General features: G+C 46.4%; 1 protein-coding gene across 1 annotated transcript in view; it reads right to left on the reverse strand.

Moving 5' to 3' along the window:
- The window catches only part of UACA (uveal autoantigen with coiled-coil domains and ankyrin repeats), a 54,683-nt gene that overhangs the window by 7,562 nt on the left and 22,955 nt on the right, over positions 1–24,166 (reverse strand). The window contains exons 6-17 of the mRNA XM_045285703.1: positions 22,454–22,524; positions 22,255–22,361; positions 21,075–21,256; positions 19,449–19,486; positions 16,006–16,074; positions 14,483–14,590; positions 13,010–13,042; positions 12,457–12,555; positions 9,442–9,478; positions 8,424–8,476; positions 4,016–6,703; positions 1,905–2,057 (exon numbers count right to left, since the gene is read on the reverse strand). Of these exons, the coding sequence (XP_045141638.1) occupies positions 1,905–2,057; positions 4,016–6,703; positions 8,424–8,476; positions 9,442–9,478; positions 12,457–12,555; positions 13,010–13,042; positions 14,483–14,590; positions 16,006–16,074; positions 19,449–19,486; positions 21,075–21,256; positions 22,255–22,361; positions 22,454–22,524 (3,638 nt within the window). The remainder of the gene's footprint in view (positions 1–1,904; positions 2,058–4,015; positions 6,704–8,423; positions 8,477–9,441; positions 9,479–12,456; positions 12,556–13,009; positions 13,043–14,482; positions 14,591–16,005; positions 16,075–19,448; positions 19,487–21,074; positions 21,257–22,254; positions 22,362–22,453; positions 22,525–24,166) is intronic.

Raw genomic sequence — 24,166 nt, forward strand, 5'->3', positions numbered from 1 at the left:
CTTTATGAGATTGAGTAACTTTGCTAAGCATAATGTTCTTGAATTTCATCCATTTCTTAAGGTGCTTGACAAGACGCGTCATTGTTTTTTAAAGATGCACGATATTCCATTGTATGAATGTAGAGAGCTTGTTTACTCATTCCTAAGAATGTTTTCTTGTTTCATCTTTTTGCTGCTATAGAAATTGCTGCAATAAACATAGGTGTGCATATGTCTGTTCATGGTTTGCTCTTCATTTCTTTAGATATAATGTATCAAGCAGAGAGATTGCATGATGATACGGTATTGGTATTTGCATTTAAGGAAGCACCATATAGTTTTCCATAGTGGTTGTACAATTCTACAATCCCACCAGCAATATGTAAGAATTCCAATCTCTCTACATCCACTCCTGTTTTAATTTGCATTTCTCTTATTGCTAATAAATGCAAATATTTCTCCATGTCATTGTTGGCCGCTTAGTTGTCATCTTTAGTAGTTGTTTATTCATGTCTTATGTCCACTGGGTTGTCTTTCTTTATAAGGTACTGTAGTTTTCTATAGTTTTAAACTTAGTTCTTGACCTGATATGTCATTGCTAAGTCTTTATTCCCAATCGGTGGGTTCTTGTTTTCTCTACACTGAGTTGTGATCCATCCCGAAGGCTGCAGTCATTCACCTTCATCAGCAAGGGCTTCACGTCTTCCTCACTCTCAGCAAGGAAGGTTGTGCCATCTGCATATTGAAAATTGCTAATGAACCTTCCACACCAATCCTGAAGCTTCATTCTGTTTCATATAGTCCAGCTTCTTGGATCGTTTGCTCAGCAGACAACAGATCAAGTAAGCATGGTGAAAGGACACAACTCTGACGCACACCTTCCTGAGCCTCAACCTTCTTGTTCTGTTCAAACGATTGCCCCACTGGACCCCGTGCAGGTTCCGCCCAAGCACAATGAAGTGTTCTGAAATTACCATTCTTCGCAAAATTATACACAGTGAGTGATGATCCACACAGACGAGTGGCTTTGCGGAGTCCACAAAGAACAGTTAAGGATCTTTCTGGGATTCTCTGCTTCCAGCCAGATCTATGTCATCAACAACTGTAGTTTCCTACCCCACCCTTTTCTGAATCCTGCTGGAATTTCTAGCAGTTCCTTGCTAATGTACTGCTGCAGCGGTTTTCGAATCTTCAGCAAAATCTCACGTGCACATGATATTCATGATATTGTTTGCTGTTTTGTTGGGTCCCCTTTCTTTGGAATTGGCACAGGTATGAATCTCTTCCAGCAGGTTGGCCAGTAGCTGTCTTCCAGAGTTCTCGGCATAGACCAATGCGTGCTCCTTTGCTTCACCAGCTTGTTGAAACATTCCGATATGGGCAGTCTGTCAATTCCTGGAAGCTGTTCTTGGCCAGTGCCTTCAGTGTAGCTTGGACTTCTTCCTTCAGGACTATCCGTTCTGGAGCCTGAGCAACCTCTTGAAGTGGCTGAGCGTTGACCAGCGGTGTGGTGCAGCAGGCGACTTTCTGGATCCCTTCCATCCTCGTAGCTCAGTATCGGCCCACAGGATCTGCCTTGAAGTACAATGCTCTCTGTGATGGGACAATGTCTATCCACCTAAAGGGAAGTCTAATTAATACCATAATTCAAACTTACACACCAACTAATTAGGCTAGCCATGAGGAAATTGATGAATCCTACCAAGTTCTTCAGTCTGAATCTGATCAAACATGAAACCAAGGTGCACTGACAATTATGGGCTGATTGGCATATAGCAGACACCAGATGAATGACATTACCCCGAGCACTTTCCGGACACAGGCACAGGTCAAATCAATGTTTAACTAAACTTTCACAGATGGAACTACACAGAGAAGGGAACTGGCACAGGCCAGCACTGAGCCCGGCTGGCCCGGTGACTTACAGCCAGCTGCTGCTGCAGGCATTTTACTTGGTGCTGCAGAGCCTCAACCAGTTGGCTCTGTCTCTTGGCGGGACTCCCACTCAGGTAGGTGAGTTGTGAAATGCCGTTGAGGGCCTGTTTTAGTCTTTCTACATCGTTCAGCAGCTCCGTTATCTTATTAAAAAAAAAAGAAGAAAATCAGAGAAACATACTATTTACTTATGCATGTATATGGAACATCTCTACAGAGAAGCCATTTTTATGGGCCAGAAACTGAGATATGAATAGTCTCAAGATTTCTATAGTGATATAGACAATATACACCTTAACATCTGTCAATTCCTTATAAGGGTATTATTACCACATTAAGAATATCATTTATGCCCTAAGATTTAAATCTGGCAAGAGTCTTGTTGGTTTAAGGAAACCATAAGTGCCTATGAGGTGGATAACCTATCTTCTAGATCAGGGCTGGGGCCCAGGAGCATGCATTCACCACCGTCAAGCTTGGAAAGTAAAAGACCTGAGATTGTGTAAGTACAGCATTAACTTCCATGCTGTGTTCCTTTAAAAGTAAGCACTATTTTAAACTACCTCGTCTTAAGAGAAATCAGAGAGGTTGTTTAGAGTTGTGGAAAGAGCAGAAGGTTTGACCGCACACCAATCTGACATTAGCTGTGCGAATGGGGCTAACTGCTTGACTTTCTTCAGCCTTTGTTTAGGAGGGAAAGGGGTACAACTTTTCCATGGAAGGTTCTCATATGTGATCTGGTGTATAGTGCATGCTCAGGCAGCCACAATGGTTGTAAGCAGATATTATTGTTGCTGTTAGCTCTTGCTATGGCTAGTCGATTCTGATGCACGGGAACAAGCGTAGAGACCTGAACTGCTGCACAGTATTTTTAGGCTGTGACCTTTCAGAAGCAGAATGCCAGGTGTCTCTGCCAAAGAGCCTTTTGGGTAGATTTGAACCACCGACCTTTGAGGTAGTAGTTGAGCAATCAATCACTTGTACCACCCCGGAACTCCGAGTAGATAAGAGTAGCTAGCTATTATCATTTGACACTCTCCTCTCCACCACCACCTTCCAAACAAGCTAAGCTTAGTTCCATTCTGGGGCAGACAGGAACAAATCAGCCTCCACTAAGAAGCACTGAGGATGGGGCTGGCTTTAATCATCACTGTGTCTTCTACCTGCCGTATAGGAGACATTTAATAATTACGCAATAACAATTTGTACTCTTTTTCATAGTATCCACTTTCTATAACGACATGTAAATACTGAAACTATGAAAAAGACTGTTGATGTTGCACTAATGCTGTGTGGTAAAGCCTGCTTGGGCACTGAGTTTCTGTTAATGGTGGTGGAATCATTGGGGAGCAGGCAGTGGTGACAGTTACACAGCATGGTGGATAGAATCAACGCTCCTGAATTGCCTGCGTACACAGTGCCGAATGGCTTTGCTGTATTTATATATATATAGTGTTGCCACAATAAAAACAATTTTAAAAAACCGGCTTGGAAAATAGATCACAGAGAGCTAACAGAGTGACATCAATGTTTTCTGTAGATGGCAAAGTCCAAAGGGAGCCACACATCACACACTTTAGAAGGGGAGCCACTTGCTGTCCTTCTCCCATTCATTTGGAAAGCAAGGGAAATCTTGAGCCTCCCATCTTTCCTGAACCCTTGACTGTGCCCGCAGAGGGGGCAGACAGAAGAACACTACTGATTGTGGTGTGCGGAAGTTTACTTGAATCCCCAATTATTTTTGCATACCAGTATCCAAACTGGAAAGGTAGCATTTGGTGATTTCTGTTAATACTTTTAAAATCTGCAGTACTATGGGAAAAGAGCCAAGCCCTGGAGCCAATCCCATCTCCGAGATCATACAGGGCGGAGACCTGCCTCATGGTGCTGACAAGGCTATCAGCTCTACAGAAGCCAAGGGTCAGTCCCCCTCTTGCAAAGGGACGGGTGGTTTGGCACCTTTTGGTTAGCTACCCAGCACTTGGACAGTGAGTGCTGCCAGGGGCCTCAATATTCTAACAGAGTCCTTCTGCCCTTCTACTGCACAGTTTGGCTTTGGGTTTCCCAACCCCCGGCCAAGCAGACTACCAAAGGTGCCTACCTTGTTATCTTTCGCTTCAATTTGTTTCGCGGACTCCTGTATCCTCCTCTGCAGCTCTGTGATCGTGGTCAGGGACTTATCACATCGCTCTTTCTGGTCTTTGATTTCTTGCTCGATGCTAACATGGCGCGGCTCCTTCTCCTCGTTGGCAGGGACATCCTTCTTTTTGGCATGCAGAACCTCCTCACACGCGTCCTCGTACTGCCGATTCAGCTGGGCCAGTTTTTCATTTAAGTTGGAAATCTGCGTCTCCAGGTCGCTTTTCATTGTTTTGAATTTGCACAGATCCACCACCTCTCTGGTCTCTAGTTTCTGGAGCGCTTGCTTGGTGCTGCGAACCTCCGACTGGAGTCGGGCGACCTCTGCGCTCCTGTGCTGGCTCTCCGCTTCCTTGTCTTTCAGCCTGGCTCGGAGGAGCCCCGCTTCTTTCTCCAGGGCTTCCTTCATTTGCAGATGCTCCCCCAGGGGCACGGAGGACTTCTTTTGGTTCTCCAACCTCTGTTGCAGCTGAGCCACCGTCTGCTGCTCCGACTCGTGACACCTTTGCTTCGCCTTCAGCTCTTCCTGCAGCTTCTCAATGGTGCCCTGCAGAGATCTCTTCAGCGCCTCCACCTGCTCCAGGGGGACGGGCTGCTTCTGCAAAAGCGTTTGTGCTGCGAGGACCTCGGCCGCCCGTTGGGCAGTTTCCTCGGCGAGCTTCTCCTTCTGCTGCTTCACCTCGGCGTGCTTCCGTGACAGGTCCTGCAGCTCTTTGTCCAGCTCGTCGGCTTTCCTGCTGGACGATCTCGCCAGCTCCTGAGCATTCTCAAGGAGGGCGGCCTTCTCCTGCAGGTCTTTCTGCAGGGAGACGAGCTCCTTCTGCAGCTTGTCAAGCTCCTGCTTGCTTTGCTTGGCCTCCTCTTCCTGGACACTCTTCCTCCGGGTCTGCTCCGACAGCCGCTCCTTCAGCTCCTTCTCCACGGCCTTCCGCCTCCTCTCGCTCTCTTCGAGGCTGGCCATCGGAGCGTACTTTTGCTTAATGCACTCCTGGATGGTGTCCAGCTCCTTCCTCTGGGCTCCTATTTCCGCGTGCAGCCTCGCGATCTCTTCTTGGCCCGCCTGGGAGCTGGCCCGCAGCTTCTCCTCGTGCGCTTGCAGGCTAATGTACTCGGTGCACATCCGCTGCTGCGCGCTGTCTAGGTCGCGCCGCAGTGCCTCGTTCTCGCGCTTGACCTGCAGGCAGTCCTGCGTCTTGTCTTCCAGTCTTTTCTTGGCGTCTGACAACTCGCGGTTCGTCTTGTCCAGCGTGCTGCTCAGGGCGGCTTTGACCTCCTCGTGGGTTTTCACCGGCAAGTACTGATGGCTGAAGGTCTTCTTCAAGTTTGCGTTCTCGGACGCGAGCGCGCGCACTTGCTCTCGGTCTTCCCCGCGTTTCTGATGGAGCCCCGCGAGCTGCTTCTCGAGTTCGGCGACAGTGGATTTCAGAGCCGCCGTCTCCTTTTCGTGTATCTCGGGCGGAATGCACGCGGACTCCAGGCGGCTGACCTGCTTAGCGAGACGCTGGTTCTCCACCAGCAACTTCTCCGTCTCCAGCTTCTTGTCAGAATATTGCTGTGTTACCTGCGACAGCCTGCTGTTCAAATTGTCGACCAGGGCGCCGTGCGACTTCTGCATGTCCTCGCTGGCTTGTAAAGGCACGTAGTGGCTTTTCATTTCCAGGCTTAAGTTGTGCACTTGCTGGCCCAGCAGCTTCTTGTCCAGCAGCGCCTTCTCCAGTTCCTTCTGCAGGGTCTGGTTGTTCAAGGTCAAGTCGGCGACCCTCTTCCCCAGCTCCCCCGACCTCTGCTCTAGCCTGCTCTTGACCGCCTCGTGCTCCGCGGGCGTCACCTGCTGAGCCAGCTGGGCCTTCAGGGTCTCGCGCTCTCTCTTCAGTTGCCGAACGTCGCTGCGGGCTTTCTCCGAGTCTCTTTCCAGCTCTGCTAGTTTCTTGGCTTTCTCGTTCACTTCCTTCGCCAACACGCTCTTCATGCTTTCGAACCTTTCCGTCGGCACCGAGAGGGCGAGCTGGGCTGCCAGTTCTTCGAGCTGCCCTTCCAGCTCGGTGACCTTCCTGCCCTTCGTCTCTCGCTCCCCTTCAGATAGACCGTGCTCCTTCTGCAGCAGCCGGTGTGCCTCCCTCAGCTTGCCTTCTGCCCTCTTCAGCTCCTCCACCAGCAGCTCGTCTTGCTTCATTTGGTTCCGTAACTTGCCCACTTCCGCGGACGCACCTTCGTATTTCGCTTTCATGTCTTTCAGCTGATCCTGCAGCTCCTCGGCCAGCCTGGCACTGCCCGTCGCCGCCTCCCCGGCGAGGTGCGCTTTGAGGGCGAGGAAATGGGTCTGCATCTGCTTCACTTTGCCTTCGGACTCAAGCATGCGCTTCTGCACATCCTTCAAGGCGTCCTCCAGCTGCCTGATCTGCTCGTCCGAGTCCTCCTTGACCCGGTCACACTCCAGCGCTAAGGCCTGGCACTCGGCCGCCTTGTGCGCCAGTTCGTTTTGGAGCTGGAGCCTGTCTTGTTTGGCGGACTCACAGAAGGCTCGCATAGCGTCCAGCTCCTTCTTTAAGAGTTCACTCTCCGAGTAGGAGGTCTGTGTGGGTAGGGAGAACTCCAGCGGCCTCCACATCGACCTGCTCTGCCCAGGGGCCGGCAGCCCTGTGGGAGGGCACTGAAAAGGAAAGAAGAAACAGGCACGAGTCACAAGAGCCTCCACGGGACGTGCCATGAGACACTGATGTTCCAAACGTATGGAAAGGTCCCATACAATCTGGAGCTACAGAAGTGTCTTATGCTCACGGCAGAAAGACACAGGGTGATTTCCGCGATAAGAAAGAAGACCGGGGTCCGTTTTCTTTCACATGCACTCAGTGATGAGATTTTGAGAGTTCAGTTCATTTAAGTCCATTTCTTACAGAACCAAGACAGGAAATATCTGTCACCACTGGTCACAATTTCTGCTTTTTTCCCTAGTCATAATTCCTACCCACATATGGATATCAAATTTTATTAAAGCATGCTTATTATTTGTCGCATGGCACATAGGTATTTTAAAGTTTGAATTTTGAAGGAAGCGATTAGAACACTTGAGTAAAAACAAGCACTGCAATTTTAAACTCACCATTTTCACAGAATACATCTTTTAACTTCTCTAAAATGTAAGACTTTTATGAGCACCCTCACTGTTGACCCCAATGAAATGTGAGTTAACTGGTAAAAACACCACGACATTAAACACAGCTGGTATGAGAGGGTGTCAACAGAAGGTTACTCAACTCATACAAGAGACAAGATTTCTTCTCCCAAGTAAGAAGAGGAGTTAGAAGTTAACCCATGACCTTAGTATAGGATTTGGTTAACATTTTTTCCCTGTTAAGTTCCAACAACAACAAAGAGAAGTATGATTAAACTTCTCAGGGAAACGGTTTCCCCAAATCAGAAAGTACAATCATAAGAGACAAAATTTAACTACTTTTTATTTCCCCCGCAAACTGCCTGTTTAAGATGAAGGGTCCTTACAATTAGGAGTTCACCGATAAAAGCCATATGTTATGAGTGCATACTGTACTACTGAATAGGCACGTTTACTGTTGTTCATTGAATCTGAACTGCCTTTCATTGGTTCAAGAGCTAGGAGAATGACAACAAAGAATTATTTCCAAGCCTCAGTCTGCTTCTCAATGATCTCTCCGCTTATCAGTTATCTTTAGATTAAGACTACCGCCATTTACCAACACGACTGTCCTGCTTTCCGGCGTCAACGCTTCTTTCGTTGCGGTCAACTACTATACAGTTCCTGTCTAGTCTCTCCATTTTGAATCTTAAGGTGTTGCCATCTTGAAGAGATCTCAGACTTCCGTCGGCATTAACTCAACCTTTCTAAAGATGAGGGTATGTAAAAGAGCCCTGAGTAAGTCAAATATTTATCAGTTAAAAACTAAAGGCAAAGAGCAGAAAAACAGGTAACCAAATCAGCCAACTGCCTACCTTGTGGAGGGCTTGTTCATTTTGAGGGAATGTCCCAGATAAAAAATACACAGGTACTGAATGCCAGGAAACAGTGCTTGTCAAAGCCCAGATCAATCCCTTTTCTATCACTCATGCCTGTGTTTCCCTCTATGGGAAAGTATCAGGGTTAACGGAGTGCTGTCAATGAAACAACTCAAAGACTACGAAACTGAAGAGCCAGTCTCTGCTTTAAGCTCCTGCCATCAAAGGCAATCCGAAGGACACCGAAACAGGCACATCTGTTCTTATTCAGCAGCAGAGCAAGCCTCATTTTCCTGTGATATGAAAACCTCACCAAATGCATCTGCACTTGATGAGTACACACGCTGTTTACATCTTGATATTAAGACAACACGTTTATAAATTTAACTTGAAAATATTACCTGTGAGTCCGCCACGTATACTTGACCTTGTTTCAGCAGTGCCTCTTCTTTACCTATGTGGATACAAATGCGTGGCATTTCACATGGACATCTCTACCCCAATAGGCTACACTTCGCTCTGGTTTATTACCGCGTTAGTACGCAGACCAAAGCCAAGGCTGATTTACAGCAGAAAATGGCTCTGCTCTGTGGCTGTGGGGTGTTGTCCAGTTGACTCCCACTCCCCGTGGCCCATGACAGTGGAGAGCCACCCCAGGGGCAGGCTTGTCTCCCACCACTGGGTGGGGCTGAACTGCCCATTTTGAGACAGGGAAATGCACCAGGGCACCTTAGGCCTGCTGTAAAAGACTGCATTTTCCCTTAGGAATGCACCTCGATCCCACTGGGTATTAGCCACTGCGTTGTTTTTTAAAATGTCAGACTGCCAGAGTAAATACATGGTTATTATAGGGGATGTATGTTACAGCCAAAGTAAAACTCGTATTCTTTGTAATGTATAAGACACATCTTTCTATTGTACTTAGAGGATTACTTAAACAGTGAGAGGGGAAAAAATGATTTTAGGTACCAACTGTTTTAAATTGGAGAGCAATACACAAAAATAAAGCTTAATCATGTATAGTTCCTAAATAATTAGTAAATAATTGTTTAAGGAGTCTCTACATTTTAAATGCTCACTTGCATTGAGAATGGGCTCACTCAGAAAATTGTGCTTATAGTTTTTTCCACAAAAAATCCCAGGTATCACAAGGTAAATGTCTATGAATATACAGGCAAATTTGGTTATTGATAGCATATGCAATACAAAAACATAGGCTGTTAAGGAAAAAAGAGAGCCTCACTGATGACCAGATTAATTTATATCGGAGGCTACAGTACTCATGTTCACCAGCACCCAGCTCATCGCCCAGGTACAGCTGGAGTGTCATCTACAGTCAGACAAAATTAAAAACTATGGATGGACATTCTTCTCTGCTAGAATTGGCGGAACCACAATGACCGATACTTTTATACTCACGGCTACTGAAGTGACTTCCTGATGCGAAATGATCACTCTGAAATCAGAGGGATAAATTGAGACATATTAGGGGAATGCTGCTTCGTTGTGCACTTTTGTATCTATTTTAGTTCTCAAAGATCCAGTCATCAGAAGTATATCTTAGACCTCCCTCACTCCTCCTGAAGGATTCTTCCACTTGAACCCACTAGAGATGATTACAGAGATCAGCTGGGTAGAACTACTCACTAAGCAGTTTAATAAAAGTAACCAAGTGGTTCAAGGAAAATACTTTACTGCTCAAAAGAATGTGTGCGTATGTGCGTGCGTGCGTGTGTGAAGACCCCACAGGAACGGAAATCATTTTGAAACACAGTGTGTGCTGCCCTTTACCGCTCTAAGAAGGAAACGCCACATCCCATCAAGGACGCGTTTGCACTTTACCTCTGCTGGGCGTGTGAACCCTGCCTCACGGACTAGGAGACATCCGTGTCCCCTCCTCCCTTCACAGTTTCTGAAGCAGCCACTGTGTTTTTAGCCAAAGGGAGATCAAAAGAAAGGCTCAGTCAGGCTGAAGCAAGGACATATTCAGAGTTACTAATAAATCCTTTCATCTACCAGGTAGGCAAGGGGAAAGAAGAGTCGAGAAAAAGTTCGGATTTCTGAATGTACTTGGATTGCTCTTTTCCCCAAGTTACTTCCAGACAAAATATGTAATCCACACATTCTAATAGCACACAAGTGGGCTTCTCAAAATGCACGGAAAAATGTGATGGAAAGTTCATGGAATGTTCCACTGCTTTCCTGACACCTCCTCCTACTTCAAGAGTAAGGATCTATGCGAGTCTCTGTGTTGTGTTTGTATATTTGTACATGTCAAACTCTGATTTATATAAACTATAAACAACAGTGCATAGCTCTTTAACTAAATGACTGCTACCTCCACCAATCCAAGGGCACGGAAAAGGCCGGTGAACTCTGAGGGATGCTCATCTTCGTCCGCTGCATTATCTACATGGGCTCAGACAGGCTCCTCAACCTACTGCGGGAGGAGCCCCCGGGAGCCACACTGCCGGAGTCCAATCCCATCTCTGCCACGATTCTGGAAACACCTATTTTTCTTTGTTCTGTCTTAAAACACTTCTTTGCCTCACTTTCCTCACATATGAAGTGGAGACAATAATTATAAAACCCGCAACATTAGGTTGATGTGTTTATGAAATGCTAGGGGGTTAGTTACTATTAGGTTTCAATATTAATCTTTAAACAATCTTCAAATGTGAAAACTGTAGAAGCCTCTATACTCAATTATTCTTCAGCCCATAAAATGGCGATTTCCGGATAATGCTGGCCCTAGAAGTAGGTATACAGATGTATAAACATGCATTTGTGTGTGTGTGGGAGCTTTATTTAAGAAAATTGATCAGGGCATAACTCATTTGCACCTAGAGTATTTGCACCTCAAGTATTGCCAATATTTAATGCAAAGTTCACCGGATTTTTGCTTCTGTGGACCTTGCTACTAACAGCTCAAATCAGAATAGAGGACGTTTCTGGCGCACCGCCCCCAAGCTTTGTCGCGCCCCCTCCTAGGCTACCCTCTGATCACAGCAGGGCCCCTAGGCTTATCTCTATCACTATGGGCTAGGTTTGCCTGTTTGGTAGCATCGTGGGTTATGTATGTATCCGGCTGCTAATCCCTGGTAGAAACCACCAGCCACTCTGTGGGAGGAAAACGAGGCTTTCTACTCCCATACAGAGTGACAGTCTCGGAAACCTACAGGGCAGTTCTACGCTATCCTACAGGGTCACCATGAGTCAGATCCGACTTGATGGCAGCGAGTGAGAGGAAGTACATAAAAATGGAACCCTGCAGCAAATATTCCCTGTGCCTGATTGCTTGACGCAACATTAAGCTTGAGATTCATTTGCATTTTTACATTACTTTTCAGAATCGTATATGTTTTTGCTTACAACAACAACAAAATTACTTTTATTACGCACTTTGGGACTATGCACCCCAGTTGGGATAAAAGGTTCAAACTGAACTCGCCGGCCTTCCAGCACAGCAACTTCCTAGTGATGGCACACACCCACTGCCGCTGTGTGGCTTTCGACTCATTCGACCGGCAGGACAAAGAACTGCTGCAGGGGGCTCCCAAGCCCGTAAATCTTTCTGGGAGCACACAAGTTCTTCCTTTCCCCATGGAGAGGAGCAGCTGGTAGGTTTGAATCACCAACCTTGTGGTTAGGAGCCCATCACCTAAACCACGGTGTCACCAGCACTCTACGCAGTGACGCGTGCCACGTATAAAATGTTCACGCCTTACAAAATGAACCTAAGTCATGAGAGTAACCCTGGTGTAGGAAGGCGAGGGTGGGGTGATGGTGACAAAGGCGTCTGGGTACTAGTAATGTTCTGTTTCTTGCTCTTGGGTGGATTGGATTTGTAGAAATCCAATTTAATTGTTTAACTAATTGTTTGACTAAAACACTTAAATGTATACAGCTTAGTTTAAAAAAAAAAAGGACATTATGTCTAGTGGGGGAGGGGTAGGAAACTAATTGATCTAGCCAAACAAATGAGCATTTCATCTGGGGTTTGTTACCGTGAACCCCTCTGGTCCAATAAAGCTCCTGGGCACACCCAGCCCTTCAGCGGCCTGGGCACCCACTCCTATGGTGCTGCCATCAACACCATCGTGGCCGGCAGCCCACACAGGTGCAGCCATGAAGCTGTACCAAGGGAGAGACGGACAAAGCCGAAGGTGGGGGCAGAGAGATCGCGTGGAACTAAATGTCAGTGGCATGCAACTACACTTCAACAGTCTCATTTGCCCTTTCCAACCAGTCAGTGGGGAAACAAGTCGTCATCCCAACGGGGGTGCACGGGCCACACGCTCAGAGACCAAAGAGATGACCTGGGGTCACACCACACAGAAGACAGCAGCATTCACAGCCCACCAGGCCAGCGCCCAGCCCACACCCACCACCCACTCCGAGCTACATGAAATCCCTTAATGGCGTTTCCCCCACCTCAAAGTATTTAAGTCTGTTTTTCAGAGCTTCAATCGCGCGTAAGCTTTCTTCATGTTGCTTTTCTTTTGTTGCCAAGAGCGACTTCAGCTTTTCCTTCTAGCGTGGGAAGAAGTCAGAGCAAAGTCAGTCCACTTACAGTTCTGAGTCAGTGCACACTTTAGAAAATGTGAATTGGAACCAGTTTAAGGATGAGAATTAACATTGAATTCCCTAGCCTTATTGACAGGGTTAATAATGTCTACCAAGAGATCAGTAAAAACTATAATATATACAATAGGTTATGAAAAATTTAATGTTTCTGTTTTAAATTGCCTTCTTTTCGGACAGATTCTTGTAATGTTCAGCATTTCATATATTTTCATGGAAAGATTCATGGAAAATAAGTCATTCGAAAGCCTTCAACAGCCCCATTCCACAACACTTAGAAAGATCCTTTGCTGTCATGTGGAAGGCTTATTTGCCTTAACAAATGCAAAGCACTGCTTTCCATCTGCATCCAGATGTGAAAACCTTTGACAACTCAATGCATAAAACAGAATGATGCTCCTACCTCACTTTCCAGATCGTCAGCAACCATGACTTCCTAAAATGAAAAGGAGAGATCCCTTTTAATTCATGGAGCTTACTTTGAAAGGCACAGACCTTCACATCTAGGAGCAAAGTGTGAGGAGAAAACGAGGTCTGCGGACTCCCACACCTGCTGTCTGAGCCGCCGCCACCCTTCTCACAGCAGGGCTCAGGGGTCCCTCTGCTGCTCTGAGCACCGGCCGCCACCCAGCCCCACTCTGCTCTCAACACCGACCATCAGCGCCCTTCTCGCCACTTCCCGAGCCCCACGCAGAATTCAGGGCTTGCTCCTTGTCACGCCCTTCCAATGCCGACAAGCCCCTTCATCTGTGTTCCTAACCTTTTTGACTTTAACACCGATAACGTAAACATGACTGCGTATGCAGGGGCTCCCAAATGTTCATGGGAAAGTTGCATTAAAAGATTACAGAATGATGAGTCACTTAGGGTACAGTATAGCAATAACGAAACTCACAACCTTCCCCTAGTTCTTGAACGCTTCCTCCCCCCAACTACCAGGACCCCAGTTTCGCCTTGCAGACCTGGTTAGACCAGATGATACACAGCGGTGCGGATGGGAGTTGGAAGCGCAGGGAATCTAGGACGGAGGAGCCTCTCGGGACCGGGGGCGACGGTGGCGATACCAGGAGGGAAGGGGGAGGTAGCAAGGGGGAATGGATCACAGGGAGCCGCGTATGGCCTCCTCTCTGGGGGACGGGCAGCAGCGGGGTGGGTGAGGGGAGGCGCCGGACAGTGTAATGTAAGATACAAAAATAATTTATAAATTATTAAGGGTGCATGGGGGAAAGGGGAGGAGGAAGGGAAGGGAGGGGGGGGAGGAAAATGAGCGGATTCCGGGAACCCAAGAGGCAAGAGAATTTTGGGAATGATGAGGGCAACAAATGTATAGATGTGCTTTACACAATTGATCTATGTATTGTGATGAATTGTATGAGCCCCAATAAATTGATTAATTAAAAAAAAAAAGATTACAGAATGTGTCGGTGAAACGTTTGAAGCCCCTCCTATACAACGTACTGTCTCAGCACGTGAAATGCTATGTAATGAGTCATGAAATGAACATCAGGACTACGAACCTCGTGTACTTGAAGGGAACGCGTACTCTTTGTCTCTCAAATCCGCGGATAAGTATATATGATTCTAGAATGGGATCGTTAATTTTGTTTCCAATTGATATGTCATGAGCCCCCCAGGGAGGAGTCCTCCTTTACAAAGTCCTGGGCCCGAGTAAGACAGAGCTTCTCAGAGTGAGACACAACCACCTGCTCTGGCCCGGCCGACCTCCTTCAGCACCCAGGACCACGGGCTGGCCGGGACGCTCCTGATGCTGCTAGCTTAGTACGGCCACTGCCAGCGCACTGCGTCACCCGACTGACCTGGTGCCGGCAGCAAGCCAGCTCTCAGCTCTCTTGGCCGGCCGGCCGCAGGTGCTCACCTCGTTTAGCTGGAGCTGTAAGCTGTTGACTTTGTCCACCAGTATTCTTTGTTCCTGTTGGATTTTTCTCAGCCTCTCTTTCAGATCTTCATTTTCCATCTCCAGGTCCTTCAAAATGAAAGATCACATCTTGTGATAGGTCCATCGAAAGGTCGCTTTCTGTCACATGTTGATACAGGCATATATAAAACGGGTTTTCGAAAAGACACAATAACTTCAAGGAAAAACGTTCGAATAATTTAAAATCTAGAGATCAGAAATAATTGAGAAAATTCCTGTTTTAAGAAATTTGGTTTTGCTGTTGGGTGCCATTGAGACAGCATCCCCCCACCCGGCCCCCAACCCAAGGCCCAGCGTACCTGCGCCCAGGGGCGTCTCCAGGGTCTGCCCTTCATGGGAGCACACTGACGGGTTGGTTTGTTTCACAGAGGGAGCAGTGAGTACTTAAGTACTGCTCCACCAAGGGTTTTCTATGGTATCCAGTAAGTACAATCATGAACAGAACAAATCATCGCACACCCAACAAATGAAAATACAAGTGTCATCTGGGAGCAGAAAACGCTCAGAATGTACTCTTTCAAACTTGGCTCAATACCTTAATATCCTTGCTTAATAAAGCTTTCACATTTATTATTAGAGCGATCAGCATGTCAGTGCTGACAGGACACTGGAGATAAGACAGGACAGGGCTATCGTTCATTTCCTTAACTACGCAGCGAGCTGCGACCAAGCATGAAATGTACAGAAAACGCTTTGCTCTACCACCTGGAAAGCGGCTATTCCCTTGTCACGTCACTGGTGCTTCCGTCATAAAATTTCATTTTGTATCTTCTCCAGTACAAGCCACCTAATTACTATCCTTTTGACAACTTGGACCAGCGGGAAAGGTAAACACTACTGTGTGGTGAATGTAACAGATTATTTTTCTTAATCAAAATAAATACTTCAATAAAAAGTTCAGCTTGCATGTTATTGGCACTAAGTGGCAAGGCTTTCCGGGAGCCCTGGTGGCAGATGGGGAAGGGCTGCTAAGTGTAAGGCCAGCAGGTCAAACCATCAGCTCTTGCGGCAGAGAGACCTGGGGGTCTGCTCCTGGGGGGCTGAAGCCCAGGGGCCCACATGGGCCCCATCTATGCTGTCCTATAGGATCTCTATGCGTTGGGAATGGTGGACAGCACTCCACAGCAAGCCATCACTTTTATTACCATGATTAATAGTTTCCCCACACAAACGAACGTGTGGTTTACATCATGTAAAAGCTTACATAACGCTTAGTTGCATTCTTTTCTTCCAATATACGTTCGACAGCCCATGTCTCATGCTACCTGTATCACATATTGACTCCAGTATTTACATAAAAAAACCCAGCTCTTTATGGAAGGTGCTGGGCAAGAAAGCAAAATCTCAGGCCGTAGCAACATGCTTCCCTTTCCTCATGCAGCTTCGCCGCCTCCCCTCCCTGTCCTGTCAGTCACCACCGGCCTCCTTTCTCAAGGAAAATCCCAGAGGTTTCTTCTCTGTACCTGCACGGTCTGGTGCTCCCTCTGATGTGACTTTGTGTTGACTTCTTCTTGCATATGCGTCAAATGCCACTTGGTGAAACCAGAGAAAGCACAGGTTAGCGACAATGAGCCAAGGTGTTCAGTTGATCTGACACTAAATGTTGCGGCAGGAAACACAAGGTGGCAGCACTTCCTTCCAAATCCCCCAAGTGCAAAGCATCTTAAGAGTAGTAGGTGGCATCTGACTAAATCAAGAATAATTTAGGCTTAAATAATGAATAAGAACAAATTGAAAATCCTGATTGTTGAGGATTCGTTTTATAACGAAACTCACTAACTTGTACAAAGGAGAATGTGTACGAGACACCGATGTCACTATAAAGCATCGTAACCAACTGCAAAGCAGCTGGCGGGGAGAGAGAGTCCTGGGAACGTTGAAAGAAACAGAGAAACGATTTACTTCTCTGAACACAGCTGGACTGCAATATGCAGGAGGGGAGTGGCGAGGGAGGGACACGCATCATCCTGAGCCGGGCTGAACAACAGACGCTCACATCCCCTGGCTGGGTGGCCAAGGAAGGGTAAGTGACAGAGTACGGCGACGAGAGGTCCGCGGGAGAACAAGAAGGCTTTCCGCTCTGGCAAGATTTGGAGCAGTTCTACTCTGTCCTCAGGGGTTGCTGTCAGTGGGAACCAACTCGATGGCAGTGCGGCCCCGAGGGAGGGAGGGAGAGAGGGACCAGGGCTCCAGTTCACACGTGAAGAGTCTAAGCGTGTCTCTGGAATCGGTGTATGGCTGCAGACAGGTTCTCTCAGTCTCCTTAGGGCGCCTTCCAAGAGGCCCAATCCAAACCGTGGCTTGAGGCGATCTGCTGGCTAGTGCAGCCAAGGTCAGCCCACAAGGTTATGGAAACTGCTGTTTCGTTTTGGTTTTTTTCAGCATTCCCAAGGGCTCTTGTTGCTAGATTCTTTTCAAAGAGCACAAGATGACCACGGGGAGGTTATCAGGGAGAAAGTTACAGAAAATGGAAAACAGAGCCCGGAAAATCGCACTAAGGCACTGTTTCCCCGTCATGACAATTCCCTGAGCTCACGCGAACTTCATGAGGAAACCTTACCCAATCCACCCTTCAGTCTGTAGGCCTTGTCCTAAATCAATCAGTCCTTTGAAAAGCCACCTTCTGGACGAAGCTTCAGGTCGCTACCAGCCTCTTCTGCCCCTTGGGAACCCGTGTGGTGGTGATGACCAGCACCGCTGACTTGGTATCCACCCATCTCCTACTATGAATTCTCCCGGGGTGTGGCTGCAGAGGCCTCCGCACACAAGGCCCCCACAATCTGCCAGTTACTTCCACTGCCGCCCCCTGCTGGGCACACCCGCTCCTGCCACTCTGGTCTCCTGCCCTGTGGGCAGGCAATCAGAGGCTCGGCACTGCTCCCATCTTTTCCTTAAGGCTTCTTCCACACGGCCCCCAGGCTCGCTGCCTCCCTTCAGATGTCTACTCTTTGGTCACTCCTTCAGAGCAGTCCTTGCTGACGGATCAGCCCAAAGTAGCCTCTCACCTCTACTCCCCACCCCCAACTCTTCATCCCTACTCTGGTTTAGCTTGTCTTTTCAGCATCTGCTGTGAAACTGAATATTCGTGTGCGTACTATACATCCCTGTCATTCGACTGGAGGCTCCATAGGGGCAAGGGCTGTGTCATGCACGATACACTGCCCTCAGCCCTTAAAACAGCAATTGGTGTCTACGGGAGCGCAATAGGTGATGGTTAAACAAATCACTGAGTAAGTCTCATTTTCATGACAACCCTGGGCCTCTTAGTAACAGGAAGCTTACGGCCCTTAGGTTAAGAACAAACCCAAAAAAGATTCTCAATACAGATATGTAGTGGGCAATGGGGACAACATAATGGGAAGCCACGAGTCTCACTTCTGAGTAGATTACCCACTCCTTGTATGCATGCAGATCATTCCTACCATGCTGAGCACCGGGTCCCTGGCATGCTAATATTCAAGAAGAATGTATCTCCATGATCTCTGTAGCTCAAAATGCATTTCTCTCTGAGCCTATGAACAGTGGTCGCAGATCAAACAGTGTCTGCTTTATTTCTGGCCCCAGCCCAGTGCTCCGAGGAAGGGGGGACAACACTGAGCAGTTGCTGCTGACAGAGACCTGACATGCATGAATGTGCGACTTCATTCGGACAGATGAGGACGGAAAGCATGCTTTCATGCAGCTGTTGGCTGCAGGTACAGTAGAGAAATGACACGGGACGGTGATCGGATGGCTCAGAAGGTACCTGATTCCTCTCTCTCCAGGGTTTGGAAGGACTTGCGTTCCTCTCACTAGAGAAAAGCTGAGAGCCTGGAAGGGAACAGCCAGCAGAAGAGGCGAGCTGCCTAACACTAGCGTTTGAGCAAGACCGAAAGAGCGCCGCAGCCCCACCCCCTCTAACAAGAGAGCATTGCATCAGCAGGGCTGGAAACCCAGGTTCAACTATGATTTCATAAAAAGCAGAAAGTTCCCAAGAGCGAGCTTTGAGTTATTTCATGTAACATGCTGCTTTTATGTCAAGTCTTCAGTGGGGTACAGGCAATCCCCAGATTACAAAGAAGCTCCAGTCCTAAGCCTGTCTTCAAGTAGTGTTTGCATGTAAGTCAAAAGTTAGGCACGGTTTGTATTTTACAATACGGAATTGTAATCCATTGGTCATATATTTGTCCTTGTATGTAGTGCTCCTTCTATGCATTAAAAAACACTTCAAAAAATTGCTAGAAAAACTAAAACATCTTTAAAATAATAATACAGTTATAATACTAATATTCTGATACATAACACAAAGTACCATCCATATGTTATTAATAGCCATTGGGTATATCTCAACATTTTAATACTATAAGCTTACAGGATTTGTTTATAACTACGATGTGTACATAAGTCAGATGTTCGTCAGCCAGGGACTGCCTACTCCTACCATTTAACCAGTACACACATACACACACACACTGAAAAGAAACAACAATGTTACGTGGTACTGAAATCGTAATGTGTAATCGTGTTTAAACTGTCTTTTTTATTTTGCATGGTACTGGAAGAATTCCCAATAATGGCAAACATTTGACCCTCACTGTTACAGATTAGGGAAAAGCTGTCTATGGTCCGAAACATGAAAGCCCAACATTTCAGAATCTCAACAACGCACAACATCTGATACTCGGAGGATTAGATAGACGGTCAAGGCCAATGGTGAGGAGGCCGTGCATTCTCCCTTTGTCTCAAGCTGAGGGAGTGGACCCTGACGGGGTCTTGGGATCGGAGTAGCTAGATCGTGCATGAGCGTGACTAACGGAAGGAAAAGACACGCGTGCACTTACACTCAAACAGTTGTGCAAAGTCATTAGCCAGCTTTACTAAGAACTTTACTTAACCTTTGCAATACTTATTAAAAATTAAGAGTTACCTGTTGCACAGCTGGTCCTTTCATCCAAAGCTCTCTTCCTAAAGAGGGAAAAAGGGCAGAGAAAGCGGACGGTCAGGCAGTAAGTCATGTGGGTAGATATGATTCCAACTCTCCGAGAGAAGGTCAACATTAAGGAAAGGAAATCTAAAGTCTCCCTTCACAATTACTCTTGGACAGGCTTATTTCTGAAAATTAGGGTTAGAAAACTAGTGAGACAGCACTGCGGCCTATCAAATTGGCAGTTATTTTGATAGGACAGTACACAGATAGATCACAAATAACACAAGGGTGGGGAGGCAGATAAAAAATGGGAAATTTAAAATGCTCCTAAATTGGATAACATATCAAAAGATTTTTTTTAAATGAACAAACGCTGTAACTCAATGATTAAGTTTCTAGGAATTGATTCAAAAGGGACAATAAAAATATGACAAAATGTTTACATACGAGGACGTTTATAATATTGTTGTTTTTTAACAGTGGAAAATTGTAAGCCGTTTAAATACCACCCAAAACCTATATATACACGTTTGGTTTTCGCTATGAAAAATAATTCAGTAGCTGTTGTTATGAGCTGCCGGGTCAATTCCGATGGAGAACGCCCCCGGGGACAGAGGAGAACTGTCCTGCCAGGTGTCCCAGACGGAAATTGATGCAGGTCTTCACATCTTTCTCCTGAAAGCAGCTAGATTTGAACCTCTGATCTTTCCAGTCAGCAGTCAGCCGTTTAACCAGTACACAGCCAGGGCTCCTTACTGTAGTGAATGAATGTCTTTATTCAAGGAGCCCTGGTGGCACAGTGGGTTACTATTCGGGCTGCTAGCAGCAAGGTTAGCAGTTCAAAGCCACCAGTCTCTCCGTGGGAGAGTCAACTTGATGGAAGTGATCCTTAAATCCTGTTTTGTTTTCATTTGAGGCCTTATTCAATCTCAAATAAATGAAACTTTATGTATCAATGAAGATCACAAAGGGAAAAATGATGAAAAACAAGCCTCTCACATGAATTAAGTGGGCAATGCAAGCCACAGAACAATGCTGTAGGTGAGCTCAATTTTAGGCATGCAGGAAGGACTAAAGGATATGCCTCAAGGTGTTCCCCAGGCTCAGTAGTATGGCAGGTGACATGTGATTTGCTGTACTATCCGGAATGTCCGATTTCTCTTTAATGCACAACCATTCGACAAACATTGATGGCTCAATCTTTTGCATCCACGTTTAAACAATGGTTCTTCCTTTAAATTTTCCCAGTATAAGAATTAAGAGCCTCACACTCTTTCCTGGTACAAATGTTTGTGTACACAGTGTGTGTGTTTGTGCGTGTGTGTGTGTGTGTGTGTGTGTGTGTGTGTGTTCGCACACGAGTGTATGGATAAAACCTCTGATTTGGCATTCTTTCACCTTAAATCCTTAAATGACTCGAAGGCGTATCAAGGTTTTTCTCCATAAACTAGTCATGTATGCACCTTCCTCCGCACCGCTTCAAAACAATGGCTATGACATAATAAGCAAGCCCGTGGGAGAAGGTGGTGAACTACACGTCAATCCGTAAGAATGCGTGGGTGCTTCTTGCAGTTCTCTTATCTGAGCCCACCCTGGACTTCTCTAATTAGAGCAAACTACTGGTACCTTTGCTGGTATTTTCTGATGCAGCCTTCAGCAAGGTGAGAATGTCCAGATTGTCGCCGATTCTTGCATAGTAAGGGCTGTCGTGTCCCAGGGAGTCCAGCAAGCTCACATCAGCACCATTTTTAATCAAGACTTCGACGGCATCTTTGCAGCCATACTCACAACCAAGCATCAGAGCCGTTCTGGGGGAGAACGCCAAAGAAGACCACACTGAGAAGTCGAAGAGGACCTTTCAGCAGCATCCTACCAGAGCCGCGGCTCTGAGGGCAGGTGCTGCTTTGAAAACAGACGCGTAGGACAACTGGGGGGGTTTCATCCGGTTTGAACACCCTCACGTGCATAAAAGCCTCTGCTTTGTGCCTTTGTCGCAGAGCTGAAATGTTACATCACTTTATATACCTTTTGTAACATCTTCTACTAAATTAATCTCCTTTATCCCAGCCCTTCATTTCCCTTTAAAAACTAGCATAAAAATCTTTTCACAATTGATCATTTCTTTTTTTTTTTTTTTTCCACAATTCATCATTTCACCCTATTAGTACTCGGCTCAAAACCCGAACAATAACCCAAATTATTTAAGACCCTTCATGAGCCTCCCCAGAAAATCCTTATATTCCAAAACAAGAATCATATTCCTATTGCTGATTTCTCAGTTTTGTTTCTTATAACTGGGTATTTTAACATCTTCAGACTAAACTTAAAACTTGCCTCCTCAAATACACCTTCCTCAACTTGCCCCATGTTACCACAGCCCTTGGATTTATTTCACAGTCTAGGTGCAGTACAGTGAATTAATATAGCCTTGACTCCCATATGACGATCTGATGAAACTATGTGAGACTACCATGAGAAGTGGGCAGCCTACCACTGATGCAGGTAAGGGCATGGAACCCTTGTGGGGGCGGGGCCTTCAAAGAAGATCTACAGAGCCCTGAGGCAAGAAGACTGGCCAGTTTGCCATCGTGCTAGGTCAAATGAGACATCCCAGAGGTGGGGAGATGACACTCCTCTCCATGCTTCTTCAGCAGGCCGGGGAAAGTGAGAAGAGGGAGCCAGCCCCAAGGAAGAGCAAGCCAAGGGCGAGCAGACGCACGGTGGGTGAAAAAGCCAAGCGACAGCAGCAGAGCGTCATAACCTCTGTGCCTCCAACGGGTCTCCAGCGAGCCATGATGACACTTACCTGTTTTGTTTGTCTCTGGAATTAAGATCTGCTCCTCTGTCTATCAGCAGTTGACATATTGTTGGCCGACACATCTGAGTAGCCAGGACCAGTGGTGTCCGCCCATCCTTAGCAGCATGAAAAGTGAGACAACATTAAATACACAACAAACCTCCAATGTGGAAGTTGGGAACGTGAGACTACTTGAACATGGACTTACTACGTCTCTGGCATTGACAGAGGCCCCATGGTCACACAGCAGCTGGATGCTGGAAGCACAATCGGCCATAGCTTTGGAGAGCAAAGGAAAAGGAGAGTCGGTGAGCCCCGGTTGGTGAGACACGTGCTCTTTGGTAAGATCCATATAAGGCATGAGTTTCTGAACATCGAGGCTACCACACTACGTAATCTTCACTGAGCTGAGCATTGTAAGCATCAAATTTCTCTCCGGCAGTGGGTTTGATGAGGTCGCTTTATCAGTGCTGTGTACTTTATTATGGCCAACACTACTGACATCCTTGTAGAAGCCAAGAATGCACTACTTTTTTAACATCAATAGAAGTCAAATTTGAATTTTCTATTTCCTTTGTCTACCTATCATCTATCTATCTGATTTGACAAATATTTACAGAGCTATTAATCAGCGGAAGGCAGTCTAGAAGCTGGAGCTATAGCAGACAGCCAGCCTGACTAAACGTACAGCTATGGGTTTTTACGTTTTAGTGACTAAGAAAGCCAGGTAAATGACATCAGGGAGAAATGTGCGTTGGATTATTCATTCCAACTGCTGTAACAAACAGAGGGGAACCCTGGTGGCATAGTGGGTTACGAGTTGGACTGCAACCGCAAGCAAGGTCAGCGGTTTGAATCTAGCAGCCACTGCCAGGGGAAAAGACGAGGTTTTCTGTTCCTGTAAAGAGTCCCATTCTCAGAAACCCACAGGGACAGTTCTGTCACACAGGGCCGCTAAGAGTTGGAATCAACTCAATGGCAGGGTTTTATTTTGGTAGCAAACAGCCCTCACCAATTGCAATGCTGTTGTTTTTCGGAATGGTTTTCTTGAGCTAGAATGAACATGGCAGGCCACTCAACAGTTCAATCATGTGGGCAAGGCCGGTGCAATCATCGCCACAATACTTTTGGAGCCCTGTCTTCCTTCGTACACTGACTGGTGTTGATTCACCATTTATTTCAAGCACAGCTATTAAGAGACTTGGTTCTTGAAGTGTTGGCTGTCCTTGTTTTCTGTCCCTAAAGAATCTTACTCATTTTTTAATTAAACAGCCCCAGTGGCTGAAGTGTCACACACAACTCATCGCTCTTTAACAAGTACATATTGCAATGCCTGTCCTTAGTGATGCTTAAAAAAAAAAAAAAGTTCTTATAAAACCAAACTGTGCTTCTCCTTTAACCAACACTTGGGGAGCAATCATAAAACATGATTGTCTCCCTCTCCATGAATTTTTTTAAAGTGCTATGAGCTGAAATACATTATTAGCTCAGCAATCATTGACAAAGTCATTATTCCTTTTTTCAAAGAAAACTACAGAAGAAAGTCACTTTGTTTCCCAGACTCTTTATTTCTAGTATTTTTAAGGAAGCAAAAGCTCTTATCTAACCAAATTAATAAATGGGCCTGAACTCAGTTATTTAGGAACTATTAAATTCACAAGCATTCACGTCCAACAAATGAGAATGAAAATATGTAAACCATGATAAACTCCAGAGATATAAGACATTGAACCCACAACAGTCAGTTGAGCCCTGCCCTTTCTCGAGGCCGCATGTCTCCCTTCTGTAGCTCAGTGTGATTACAGGGGAGGAGAGACAGGGCTTTCTACTCCGGGAAGGAAATACAGTCTTGGAAAGCCATGGTGGTGGCTCTCCCCTGTCGTACAGGGTTGCTATGAATCGGAATTGACCTGGTGGTGGG

The sequence above is a fragment of the Echinops telfairi genome, unplaced genomic scaffold (assembly GCF_000313985.2).
Source record: "Echinops telfairi isolate 266 unplaced genomic scaffold, ASM31398v2 ScPeMD7_7475;HRSCAF=8513, whole genome shotgun sequence".
Lineage (NCBI taxonomy): Eukaryota > Metazoa > Chordata > Mammalia > Afrosoricida > Tenrecidae > Echinops > Echinops telfairi.